Source organism: Orcinus orca, chromosome 19 (genome assembly GCF_937001465.1).
Source record: "Orcinus orca chromosome 19, mOrcOrc1.1, whole genome shotgun sequence".
Taxonomy (NCBI): domain Eukaryota; kingdom Metazoa; phylum Chordata; class Mammalia; order Artiodactyla; family Delphinidae; genus Orcinus; species Orcinus orca.
This window is the reverse complement of record NC_064577.1, coordinates 45,800,753-45,814,079: the sequence shown is the minus strand read 5'-3', so window position 1 is coordinate 45,814,079 and position 13,327 is coordinate 45,800,753. Positions and strand designations below refer to the sequence as shown.

General features: G+C 55.1%; 1 protein-coding gene across 3 annotated transcripts; it reads right to left on the bottom strand.

The window, feature by feature from the left end:
• Nucleotides 1-2,178: 2,178 nt before the first annotated feature.
• Nucleotides 2,179-7,007, bottom strand: TMEM92 (transmembrane protein 92). 3 transcript variants are annotated; one of them, XM_004282621.3, is made up of 5 exons: nt 6,811-6,975; nt 4,241-4,266; nt 3,343-3,432; nt 3,005-3,200; nt 2,179-2,766 (listed from the first exon to the last, which is right to left on the bottom strand). In XM_004282621.3, the coding sequence occupies exons 1-5, from the start codon at nt 6,877-6,879 to the stop codon at nt 2,653-2,655; spliced, it is 495 nt and encodes a 164-aa protein (XP_004282669.1). In that variant the 5' UTR covers nt 6,880-6,975; the 3' UTR covers nt 2,179-2,652. The 3 variants fall into 3 exon arrangements, 1 of the variants encoding a protein (XP_004282669.1); XR_007473721.1 differs by lacking the exon at nt 2,179-2,766 and having other exon boundaries at nt 3,069-3,200; nt 3,283-4,142; nt 4,241-6,968; XR_004478552.2 differs by lacking the exon at nt 2,179-2,766 and having other exon boundaries at nt 3,069-3,200; nt 3,283-7,007.
• Between the last annotated feature and the right edge of the window lie 6,320 nt (nt 7,008-13,327).

The following is a 13,327-nucleotide window of genomic DNA, read 5'->3' as shown; positions in this document are numbered from 1 at the left end:
GCAGAGCATTCACAGTATGGAGGGACCCGGTATATTTAACAGGCTATCAAGGACATTAAGGGTATTTTTCATTTACCGCCAGCTACAATGCTGCGATGGATATCTCTTTAAGCTCTTTTTTTTTTTAAACATCTTTATTGGCGTATAATTGCTTTACAATGGTGTGTTAGTTTCTGCTTTACAACAAAGTGAGTCAGCTATACATATACATATATCCCCATATCTCCTCCCTCTTGCGTGTCCCTCCCACCCTCCTTATCCCACCCCTCTAGATGGACACAAAGCACAGAGCTGATCTCCCTGTGCTATGCGACTGCTTCCCACTAGCTGTTTTACATTTGGTAGTGTATATATATCCATGCCACTCTCTCACTTTGTCCCAGCTTACCCTTCCCCCTCCCAGTGTCCTCAAGTCTATTCTCTAGTAGGTCTGCATCTTTATTCCCATCCTGCCCCTAGGTTCTTCATGACTTTTTTTTTTTAGATTCCATATATATGCGTTAGCATACGGTATTTGTTCTTCTCTTTCTGAGTTACTTCACTCTGTATGACAGACTCTAGGTCCATCCACCTCACTACATATCACTCAATTTCGTTTCTTTTTATGGCTGAGTAATATTCCATTGTATATCTCTTTAAGCTCTTTTGTATGAGCATTTCTGAAGGATTATTCCTAGAAATGGAATTGCTGGGTCATGTGCATTTAAAATTTTAATGGCTACCCAGGGCCAGGCATAGCATCAGACACATAGTAGGGTCTTTCTAAGTATCTGTGGCATGAATGGATACTGCTGGATTGCCCTCCAGGAAAAACACACTATTTCCACTCCCACCAACAGCAAACAGAGACCCACAGAACTGACAATTTCTGCTACTGGGTCCCAGCCCCACTGGGCTTCATGACAACCCCTTTCCTCCAAGCCACTCTGCTGCTGCTGGGAAGGATTTAAACACCCTATGTCACCTTTGGTGAAAGGCAGGCAGCGTCCAGGCAGAGGGTGACCTCTCTCCCAGGTCTGCAAAGGCCATGGCTTCAAATCCTCCCACTGGGGTGGGTGTTAACCAGTGAGGGCAACGTCAGCTCTGGGACTTCTCTAACGGGAACTCGCCATGTTTACACAAGCACCCACATATCTTCCTTCTGCTCCCCCGTATCAACCTCTGAAACTGAAGGGAAACTTCCTATGGCTGGGCTCACTCCACTGCCAACTCTGGAACTCTATTGTCAGTAACTGCTGTTCTTCCTCTGGGGCCTCGTCTCCAGCAGGAACCCCCAGCCAGACAGCCCGTTTCTAGCATCTTTGGGGCTGGTCGTGCCATCTCCCTGCCCCTGGCCCTATCACCTGCCTGGGTCCTGATGCCCCAAGAAAATTATTGGGAGAGCCCCGGAGGAGGCCAGCACGCCGGAGCCAGTTCTACCTCTGACGCTCGTAGGAACTTTGGGCCGGCATTGCTCTATGCCCTCTGCCTGGGGACCAAGGCTGGCATTCAGAGGCTGCCGGGAAGCAGCGCAAAGGCAAGGTCAGGTGGAGGGGCCCAGGCCTCCTGAGCCCCCAAGATGCTGGCGTGGGGGTGTCTCTCACACTGCGTGTCCCACGCCAGGCTTCCAGCTCCACATGCTGCTGCAGGCCCCTGCAGGGATAACGCCCTGTGAAGACTCTGCCGTGCTGCAATGGTGAGCGCCTCTCCTCTTCGGGTGCTCAACCCCGCAGATGGGGCTGAGGCGGTGGTGCCCAGAACCACGCGGGACTGGAGAAGGGCGGACCTGCTCTCTCCCCTCCCTCCAGAGATTCCAGGGTGGGGCAGATCAAGGTCTTCCAGGCCCTGCCCCAGCTTGCCTCCCCACTGCCCCCTCTCCACCCCCCGTGGTGAGAGAGTCAGAGAGCTGAGCTCTATGTGTCCCAAGGGAAAGCAGCGGGAGGGTAGGATGAGGAAGCACACAATGGTCACTTCCACCCCATCCCCATTCCCCGTCCGGGCTCTGTGGCACCCAGAGACCTCAAGGAACCAGAGATCAAAGCATCTGTCAAGATCCTCTCCCAGAGGGTGGCCCACGGAAGTACTGTCCTCCCAGGCTCATCAACGGTGGGATTTCAGGCACAGTGACCCCCCCGCCAGCTGTGTCCCCCAGCATTGCCTGGGCTCACCTCCCCACACAGTCACAGGCAGACTCTCCGATTTAGTGAGAACTCATGTTGCAGGGGAGGGGAGGGTACAATGGCGTCTTCTCTAGTCAGGTAGAATGGAAGGCAGAGCCCAGGGAGAGCTCAGGCAGTCCTGTCTCCCAGAGTGCATCAGCTCCCTCCAAAACATCTCAGAGCTGGCCGTCCAGTCCACACTCGTACCGCCAGAGCGCAGCTCCCTCCACTCTCAGAGCACCTCGTTCCACCGCTGGGCACCTCCAACTGTTCACGTTTTCCTCCAGGCAGCCTCTACCTTGCAATGGCAGGTGAGGGAGGGGTGGACATGTCACTCCAGACCAGCCCTTGGGACAAGAGAAGCAACTGGCGTGGAACCGGGGTAGGAAAAGCAATAAGTTAAAGCCGAGAATGGCCAGAGGTCTGGCACGACGGGCGGGGGCGAGTCTCTGGCTTGATCCAGGAGGCCCTGGGGAGGAGGCGGCTGACGACAAGGTTCCAGGCAGGAGGTGGCTCAGAAGGCGGGGTTGTCGATGCCTCTGCGCACCCCTGCGTGTTCTTCAGGCCTGAAGCTGTAGGGAGGGGGTGGCTCCACGGGGGGCAGACCCACGACGGCCTTCAGGATAATCTGCAGGGAAAGGAGGGGACAGAGGCTTCTTAGGGCCTGCCACTGGCCACGGCCACCCATGTGCTGGTGGTGGCATGTTTACCAGGGAGAAGGGTGACCCGACGCTGGTTGCAGAGCCCTCCCTAGGGCCCAAAGGCTTGGCGTAAGGACACCCTCCACTGCCCCCGTTGCTCTAAAAATCTGAATGGGGAGGCACAGAGAGCCGAGGGACAGGGCAGGGGTTGGGCTGGATACCAACCTCGCTGTAGGGGGGTGGGGGCTCACAAATGGATGCTGTGACCCTCTCTGCGGGAGTAACGGGGGGCCGTTCTGGGGGCCCCTCATGATCCGTTGGGGGGTCCTGCTCCGACTTTCTGCAGTTGCGACAGAAGCGCTTAGCCAGGCCACAGATGCACAAGAGGGGTATGATGATCAGAAAGACGACGACAAAGATCCTGGGGTAAGGAACCACCAACGTCAGCCTGAGTCTCCAGCCATGCCCGCTGCACCTCCCTCCCTCCCCTGACCTACACCCACCCCTCAGCAGGAAGTCCAGTCCAGTCCTGGGTGGGCCAGAGGAACCGGCCCAAGGCTCACCTCAAGGGGCCAGAGAAGAGCTGGAACTGCTCTGGCTGGTACTGCTGGCAGCAGCTGTTACCACAGCAGCTGAACCCTTTAGGGCAGGTGCTGCGGACCGGGTCAGAGAGAGGCCATCGGTACCAAGGTGGGGAGGCAGAAGGATCCCAGCTTCCCTAAAACTCACCCACGCGCTCAGGGCACGAGCCGCACCCCTAGCAGGGTGGAGGTACAGGCCCCCTGGGCTCAGTGGGAGGAACCTGGGGCTGGGATCAGGACCTGGGTTTCAGGCTCAGCTCACTACTGGCCTCATGCACTCGTGCCAAGTCACATTCCTTGCTAGGCCTCACTTTCCTCATCTATAAGATGGGTGGAATGAAGGTCCTGTCGACCTCACTGGGCGGGTGTGGGGACTGAGTGTTGTAGTGGCTACAACATCGCTCTAAGGAGATGTAGAGGAAGAGGGACAGTGGGGAGGGGCCAGGAGCTAATTCCAGGAAGAGTGAGCTGGTGCTGGTGGCCACGGAGCAGGAGGTGGGAGGGACACGGTGTCCCTGGAACATCCAGGGCTGACTGCTGGAAACACTTGGCTGCCCAGAGGCCACCCCCCTCAGCCCCTCCTCATCGTGCTTGGGCTTCTCAGCGTTTATAGAGTGAGAGTGTTTGCCCTCGCTTCCAGGGAGACCCTCAGAGGGGAGGTGGCCTAAGGCTGGCGTCAGAAGGATGGGGATTGGCCCGCAAATGTGAAACTGCCCGTGGATAGGCTGCTGGAAGGAGTGAGGGGCGGAGTCTCCCTCTCTGGGTCGGAGTATGGCTTCTGGCTAGAAGGGGAGAGGGTGAGGATGATGAAGGCAGGCAGGGCAGGATCTGGGATGTCTCCTCCCCACAGTGGAAGTTACAGCCCAAATCCCAGACTTACAAGAAGAGACCACATGTGGCTGCAGCCTGTGGAAGAAAAGAGGCGGAGGTCTGGGTCATAAACTGGGGGCTGGGGTTTCCACCAGGTGCTGCCCAGGTACCTCACTGCTAGCAGGTCCCAGAGGATCAGCATCTTCCCCCACACTTGCTCTCCACCTCCCTCCACATGTTCCCCGGGTCGGTGGCTGCAGCCCCAGCGCCACCTCGTGGTCCCAGCTGTCCTTCCTCTCCTCACCACACCTCCTGCCACATTTGCTCACCCCCAGGTCTGTAAGCTCACGGCTTCTGACCACCCTTCCAACCCATCCCCACCACGGCCAGGACTCCAGCAACCCCCGCGCCCACTCCGTCACTCCCAACACTGCTGCAAGTTTCTATCCCACACATCTGAACACCTAAAACCTTGCTGGAAGCCTCCTTCAGTGGCTCCCTGGGGCCCAGACACCATGACCAGCCCTATCCCCCATTCCCACTCCCCCTGGCCCTCCTGCACACCCACCCACTGGGAGTTCTCTGAACACGTCTGACTGTTTTACACATGCCTGCAGGAACAAGCTCCTCCCTCCCTCCCTCTTCTGCACTAGTTCTGTGCCACACGGAGGCTATCATTACGGAATTTAACCTGATTAATAGCAAATACGTGCGTAAGCCCTGCTTGGAAAGTTCTTTCCCCAGGTATCTGAGAGGCTGGCTCCAGCGCCTTCTCTGACCATCTTCCTTAAAATTACATCTACTCCCCCAAAGCACTCCCTTTCCCCTAACTGTGCTTACTTTATCTGCATAGCTCTTGTCCACATCTAACATACTATATATTTTACTTTATCTTGCTACTTGTTTGTCTCCTCAGTAGAATGTAAACCCCGCCAGGGGAGGGATTTTTGTCTATTGAAAACCAATACTCACGATTTCGGCAGACTGAATGAAAGAGCACTGACAACCTGGTTTCCTTTCATCCTGGCTGCTCCCAGACCGTGGGGGAGGAATGCAGGTAGAGGAACACAGCAAACGGGAGGTTATCTGTCACCCCACCCCAGCCTCCAGGGAGATGAACAACCATGGCTCAAGAATAAGAAGCCAACTTTGGCGAGACCACCATGTCTTTTTTTTTTTTGGCCGCGCCACCAACATACAGGATCTTAGTTCCCTGACCAGGGATCAAACCCGTGCATCCTGCCGTGAAAGCGTGCAGTCTTAACCCCTGTCCTGCCAGGGAAGTCCGAAGACCACCATGTCTTTATACCTTGAAATGACAGTTCAACTGTTAACGACAATAACAGTAAAGCTAAGATACCAATGACAGCCAATAAGATTGGGGCTGATTCCCACAGGTCTTGGCCAGTGGGCTCAAGAGCAGGAATGAACCCCTGCAGGTTGGCCCAGAGAGGGTAAGGTGACTGCAGAGTTGGGGACAGCCCACGGGGTCCAGGCACTCAGTGTACCCCCTTTCCCTCAGATCCCATCCCCTGTCCCTCCCCCTTCTCCTGGCCCCCAACTAAGAAAGACAAGCAATGAACAGGTTTACGGAATTAATCCTGAGCTCCTGTTTGGAGGAGTAGGGGATCCTCTCCCAGATCCTCTTCCCCCACCCCCATTTTAAACAGGTGGTGGTCTCGACTGAGGTGGTGTCAAGCGTTGGGGTAACCTTGGGTAGTTTCAACTTACTTACATGCGCACTGGGGGCATTAACAGCCTGCCCCCTGGAGTTGCCGGGAGGAATCAACAAATGCTCAGCCTAGTGCTGGCACCAACCCACCACCGCTGATGATAGAGAAGGAGTAACAGGGCTTCTGGAGCACAGCCGCTCAGCAGGCAGTGAATGTCGTGGGGAGCAGGCCTGGGCCTTCCCTCAGACTCTTACACAGAAGTTAAAAACCCATGTTCTAGACCTATGTCAGTTTCTAGGATAATCTCCCATCCCAAAACTGGATAGACTGCCCCCATCACTGGGGCAGGGAGGGATGAGGGGGTGTTGAAACCCTGCCTCATCCTCGGAAATCACAGGTTTCAGAGGTCACCCCAGTCTTGGGTCAGGCAGCCAGGTCAAATCCTATCACCAGCTGTAATCCTACCCCCACTCCTAGAAAGGGAAGAGGGAGCCTCCTTTCCTCTAGGGCACAAGCAGAGAAACACAGTCCCAGAGAGGGCTAGGACTTCCCCAAGGTCACCCAGCACTGTGAAGAATGGAGCTGGGGAGATAGGCTGACCAGGCGTCCAGATCTCAGTCCAGACCTCAGGCCCTCCGCTAGTCCCCGCTTTCTGACGCAGCGAGAAGGAGCCAAGGCTAACGTGAGGGTCAAAGTCCCCAGTCACCAAGAGGAGTTAAGTGTCAGATGACGGTGGGCGCGAGTAGTTCCCACGACACAGTCCCCCACGAGATGAAGGAACCCAGGCCTTCTCAGGGCCTCCCTCTGCTCTTACCTCCCCGGCAAAAAGAGAAAGGAAGTTGCTAACTGCATGTGGTAACGAGGAAATCCTGACAGTGGAAGGTGGTGACCGGGACCCAGAAGCAGGCCCCTGACCCACAAGAGTAGGGCCCCGAAAGTTCCACAACTTTACCTCCCAAGCGCTCACCTGTTGGAGGCCGGCCAGCAGGCCGAGCAGCAAGGTGGGTACTAGGCCAGGAACCCAGGTGGCTGACATCCTGGCAGGGGGGCCACTGAGCTTCCGTGTGTAGGGGGAAGAGGGGAGAGGCGGGGCCGCGACCTCTCCCACGACTCTCCACCTATAGGGCCCCGCCTCAGGATGGGGGCGGAGCTGATGCACCGGGGTTGGGCCGGACCGGGAAGGGAGGGGGAGGGGAGGGGGAGGGAAGGGAGGGGAGGGGGAGAGGAGGGAAAGAAGTTTGGGTTGGGTTTTGGGAAATGGGAGTTAGAAGAGAGTATCTGATTAAAAAATATTTTGGTGTCAGTTTAAGACTGCTGAGCTACCCCTTCCCAACCCTCAACTGCTCCACCCTCTAAGTGATCCCAAGCTTGAGAGGGACTGCTGCGCCTACCAGATGGACAGAGGATGCAGGCAGAGGGAGCTGGACCACTGGAACTCCCTTCCCACATGGACTTCTGGGGGGCAGAGGTTGAGGGAGAGAGGAAGCGAAGGCCCTGGAGTGGATTGAGGGGATTACAACGGAGGGAGGTGTCACTTTTTTTTTTTTAAGTTTTTTGGCCAAGAAGGGAGGGAGGGGCGGCCTGATTGATTTCTGGGTCAGGAGAACCTAGAGTAGAGTAGTACCCCGCCCCCACCCTCCCTGAAATCCTGGAAGGAGGTGTTGGTACACTTCCTCCACTTGACTACAGTGGAAATTAAGGCCCCAGGATTCGGAGACTAGTGCCTGAGTCCGCAGCTGGGGCCGAGCGGAAGCCAAGCGAGCTGGGGCGCGTGCGAGCAGGTCCATCCAGATTTCTGGAGAGGCCCCGCGGACGCTGTCCCGGCCGGGTGGGGCTGGATTCAGACCAGCGGCGGCCGCGCCCCGCCCCGGAGGCGTGCTGTGCTTCCCGGATCCGACCGGCAGGTGGCAGCATCGCTCAACGCGGACTTTCCCCGGAGCCGGGCAGCGCGGGGCTGGGACCTGGGGCTGGGTCTCCCTGGGCTCCCTACAGGGGGACCCGGCTGGAGTGTCCGGTGGGAGGCCGTCTCGGTGGGCGATACGCGAAGGGTGAGAGCCAGACGCCCAGACACAGATGAGACGTAAGGAGACCTTGTGGGAGTTGGAGAGATGGAGCCCGGACCCCTGAGGACGGGGGCGAAATGGAGATGGTGGGTGGGGTGCTGCTCCCAGACCTGGGGAAAGGGGGAGGGCTCCAGGAGAGGATCAGTTCCTAGGTATTTAGACGTCTCCTGCTGCGTCTCAAACCTGACTTTGCCACTGAAAGCTAGCCCCAACCTAGTAAGAAAGGACAGCCGTCGTCCTTTGGCTTCTTTTTCTTTTTTCTCTCAGCACTTTCTCCTTATCTCTGTTTCTCATCTCTCCCAGTCGTGTTTTCTCGGTCTTATGTTTAACCTCTCCTTGGTCGGCCCCATTTCTCCCAGTCTCTGTTTTCCTGTTTCAGTTCCTCCCCATCTCTGTGTCCATGCATTTTCTCTTCATTTCTACATGTTCCCTGTTTTCCCATCTCTGTTTCTCCTCTTTGTTAATCTCTGTCTGTCTCAGTGGAGGTGTCTGTTTTTCTGTCTCTGTTTCCATTTCCCTTGTCTCTGGTTTGGTCCTGTGTCTCCCTGTCTCTGTGTCTGTTTCTCACCAACTCTCCTGGTCTCTCTCTCTTTCTCTGTCTCTGTTTCTCATTATCTCTTGGCCCCTAAGGACAGAATCTTCCAGTTTCCTGATCCAAGCTGAATTGGGGTCTGGCCCCAGAGAATGCCCTCTCTATTGGAAGTTCCTGATCTTGGAGAAAGGATGGGGGGGGCACGGCATGTCTTTCCTCCTCCCCCAGCGGTTGGCTCTGGACCTAGCCCACCCCTCTGCCAAGGTGGACCTAGTCCAGAGAGTACTAGAGCTTTCTCCTAGCAGCACCCACGCTGCTGCTTCCTTAGTGAATTTGTTGCTAACTTGGGCTTCCAGGGCCCTGCTACACCAACACCCAAGACCTGAGACACCCCTAACCTCCTGCCTCTCTGCCCAGGCCTGGAGCCCTGTGGAGGTGTGGCCCTTAGGGGAGAGGAAGATGGGTGAGCTTAGGGGAGGAGGGTATCCTAAGGAGTGGAATGAGGGTGCTGAGAAGGGCATGGAGAACCTTGAGGGGTAGACGTGGGAGGCTGAGGAGGTGAAGGGACGAGGCAGGTTGGTGCCCTGAGGAGGAGGGCAGGAGGATGACGCCGCTTCCTTCAGGCGTCCACCGACACAGATGTCGCATTGCCAGACAAAATACCGGATGCCCAGATAAATCTGAATTTCAGGTAAACAATGAATAACTAGTATAAATAAATATGTCCCATGCAATATTTGGGGCATACTTATACTAAAATGTATTTGTTGTTTATCTGAAATTCTAATTTAACTGGGTGTCCTGTATTTTTATTTGTCAAATCCTGCAACCCTACCCACATCCCTAAAATGTCATAAGAGAATAGCTACTCTATCCTCTGCCCCACATCTCCCCAGTGGGAAAATGAGGCTCCTGGGCAGAGTCCAGAGGGCCTCTGGAATCTGCCTCTGGATCCCCAGTTTTTTTTATGACATCAGACTTCCTTTCTGTGCTCCTTCCTGCATATGGGAGGTGGGCAGTCCCAGCTCAGGCCAAGAACACCAAACCCTGTTGCCAGTGTCACCATGACTCCCAGGGCCCCAGCATTCCTGGTGGGTGAGGTCGGGTGGGGGTGAGGGCACAGTGGGGCCCCAGACTGAGCAGACCCGGGGCCTGTTCTTGTCTAGAGGCAGGAGGGTCCTGGACAAGGACAACATCTGTTCAACACTCAGTCTGGCAGTGGGTGGGCAGTGTGTGCACACATGTACGTGTATGCTCAGACATCCAGGGACATACGGGCAGGGAGGCCCAGAGACCTCATGCAGTCAGTGGATCCTTCTAGATTCCGCTCCAGATTCCATCTGGGGTTTCCCCGAAGCAGCAAAGTTGAAATGTCTTCCTACTGGCTCAAGCCTCCCTGGCCCATTCCATAAAGAAGGAGCTGATTGTGTGCCCTACAAGGGCCCAGCTGCAAGGGCCTTGGAGGTCAGCTGGTCCACCCGCTCTCTGCTCAGAGAAGCCAGCTGGAGCCCAGAGGGGCAGAAAGGCCAAGTCACAGGGGACACTGGGGCTGAGTCAAAACCAAACCACGCAGGTCTTAAGACCCCACACCCAGTGGCAGCCTCAGAGGCGGCACACATGTCGGGGCTGGGGAGCTGCTGCTTGGGATGGAGGAACTCCTCACTGGAGTGGGAGGCCTTGTGCAGCCTGGCTCAGCCCAGGCCCAGGGGCCGGGCCCTGGGGAAGGGGCAAGAGTCAGGCTGAGTTCTGTTCGTCTCAGCCCCCTCCCTGCCATACTGTGGTGGACACTGATACCCATAAATGACTTATGGTGCTGGGCTGGGATCTTTCCTTGCAAAGTCCCCAGAGTGTTCTGCCGTAAGCTGGCTCTCAGTCTGCAGGGACAGTGTTAGGTTGTGTTCGTAAGTGTGCCACTTGCTATGGCGTGCGGGGTGATCTTAGTCAAGAAAGCGAACTTCTTTGTGCCTTTCTAAACTCATCTGCGAAGCGGGTGCGGGGGTGGATAACAGTACCTCCCTTGTCACTTAGGGTCATTGTGAAGATTAAGTGGCTCAGTGTCTGGCATAGAGTAATGGTAAATAAATATTACCTTAGTAAGAATAAGCTACAATAGCCAAGACATGGAAGTCACCTAAATGTCCACCTAAATGTCTGGCATAGAGTAATGGTAAATAAATATTACCTTAGTAAGAATAAGCTACAATAGCCAAGACATGGAAGTCACCTAAATGTCCATCAACAGATGAATGGATAAAGATGTGGTGTATACACACACACACACACACACACACACACACGCACACACACACAGTGGAATATTACTGAGCCATAAAAAAGAACGAACTAATGCCGTTTGCAGCAACATGGATGGACCTAGATGTTATCGTATTAAGTAAGTCAGACAGAGAAATATAAATATCATATGATATCACTTATATGTGGAATCTAAAAAATTGATACAAATGAACTTATTTACGAAACAGAAATAGCCTCACAGACATAGAAAACAAACGTGGTCACCAAAGGGAATAGTGGGGGAGAGATAAATAGGAGTTCGGGATTAACACATACACGCTACTATATATAAAATAGGCAAACAACAAGGACCTACTGCACAGCACAGGGAACTACTCAATATCTTGTAATAACCTATAATGGAAAAGAATCTGAAAAAGAATACATATGAATCACTTTGCTGTACACTTGAAACTAACACAAAATTGTAAATTAGCTGTACTTCAATAAAAGAAAAACACACAGAAAATAATAATAAGCAATAAATGTTTCAGTCCTGGCAGAGGAAAAGGGCCCAAAGCTTTCTCTCCTTATTTCACATGGAGGCAGAGAATGAGGTGCTGAGGATTAACGGTCTTGCTTCCCTCTGAGAATTGTTCTCAGCCTTTCTGGATGGGCCACCCAAAGTCCAGCTCCAACTTCCCCCAGATGCCCTGCTCGCTAGCCCCCTCTGCTGTCCATTAAGTGCTTTGGGCCCCACCCAAGGGCCAGGTCAGAGTCAGTGGGATGGGTGACCAACCTCAGAGGATGACCTTGTGTGGACTACTAGAGGGCCACAGGGGACCGGATATGGCAGTGGTGCTGGGTCCAGAGATTTGAGCAATTCCCTCTCTTCCTGGCTTGTCTCCCGCTTCTGCTCCCCCAGCTGCCCGCTGAGCACCGCCTGGGCTGGCCTCACAGTGGCTGCCCCCGCCGCCCTCATGGGGGCGTGATGTGCTTATCACAGTTGTCCCTCTGCCACTGACTGCCCCCATCCAGTGTGGCTCCCCAGGGCCATCAGGGCTGTCCTCAAGGCCTCCAGCCTGGTCTCCTCCTTGCCCCTGTGGGGGCATGTCACCCTCTTATTCCCTAACTTCCAGAGGCTCCCCACTTCTGCCTGAATAAAGTTCCATCTCAGGGAGACCTTCACCTGAGGTGGGACCTTGGGTCCTTCACCTGTCCTCATGGTGTGCTCGCTCTCCCTGTCCTATGTTCTCTCCAGCCACACGCCCAGCCCTTTCTGCTTCCCTCCTTTCCTCTGCACCTTGCACACGTGCCCCATGCCCTCCCTGCAACCTAACAAATTCTGATCCATCCTTCAAGGCTCAGCTCAAATACCACCTCCTCCAGAAAGGCTTCCTGGACTTGGATTCTCCTGCAAGAAGTGATGGTCCCCTCCCTGCTCACCCCCACGCAAGCCTTTTCTCTGGGCCTCTCTGATGCCCTTGGCCATTCTCGCTGAAGATGTGTGTACATGCCCTAATGTTCCCACCAGGCTGCAGGGGACCGCCCAGTTCTGATTCAGCTTTCATTTCCCATGGTGCTTTGTTCCAAGTAAACACTGGCTGCTCAGGGGCCAGATTTCTCCCAGGGGATGAGGAATTAATTCTCAGAGTCGTTGGTGGGGGGCCCTCGGTTAGGGGGGTTGTTCCAGACTTGACCGGGCTCCCCACTTCCACGGGCTGTGTGGTTTGGGGAATCCACCTCTTCTGCTTCCTGTTTCCTCCCCAAGTGTACACATACCCCCCGTGTGGGTGAGATGACACCCCAGGGACTGAGCAACTCCTACGGGGCGGGGCATGCTGCAAGGAATGCTCGGCTCACTCTACACCTTCCAAGAGAGGCAGATGCATGCTAGGTCGCCAATAGGAATTCCTGGCCACGAGACCAGGGTCTGAGTCTCCTTCCCAGCATCTTTGAAAACTGAAGCCCACCAGCCTGTCACTCATTCTCGAGGTGATGGGTGTGGGTGTGGGGAGATAATGTCTTGAACTGAGCCCCGGGCTTAGCCACAAACCCGTGAGCCGGGAGGATGGAGTGGGTCATGCCACCTGACAATTAACGGTGCAGGGAGCTTATTATCCTAATGAGTGGGTTGGAGGAGCTCAACTAATGCTCACCTTCCCGGAGTCTTAGCAGAGACAAAAACGTCATTTGGGAGCCATTATCCTTCCAAAGTGTAGGTTTCCGGGGCACAGCCAGGGGTGGGAGGGGAAACACCTCCAGTGGGTAGGTGGTGGGGAGTCAGGGGGAAGGCTGAGCTAAGGAGCTTCGGCTGTCTGGGGTGGCAGATGGAGCACAGCCACTAAGACTCAGATGGGAGGGGCTCAACTCAGGTTAAGGGTCTTCAGAGCCCCCCAGCCCTGGTCCCCTGCTTCTGGGGCTCCTTCTCCCCAAGTCTTCCCTGCCCCTCGCCCCCTACAGCCCCTCTCCCACCCCCACCCTCGATGTTGACTTTTAAGAGATAGGACTCTGTAGTTAGAGAGAAGAAAGGGGTTGAGGAACCCCTAGGGCCCCCACTTTGTAGCTCTGCTCTTGTTGGCCCCTTGAAAGAGGGCTCTTCTACACCCTGCTCGTGGGTGCCTCTGCTCAGATCCAAATGTTACAGGGGACTG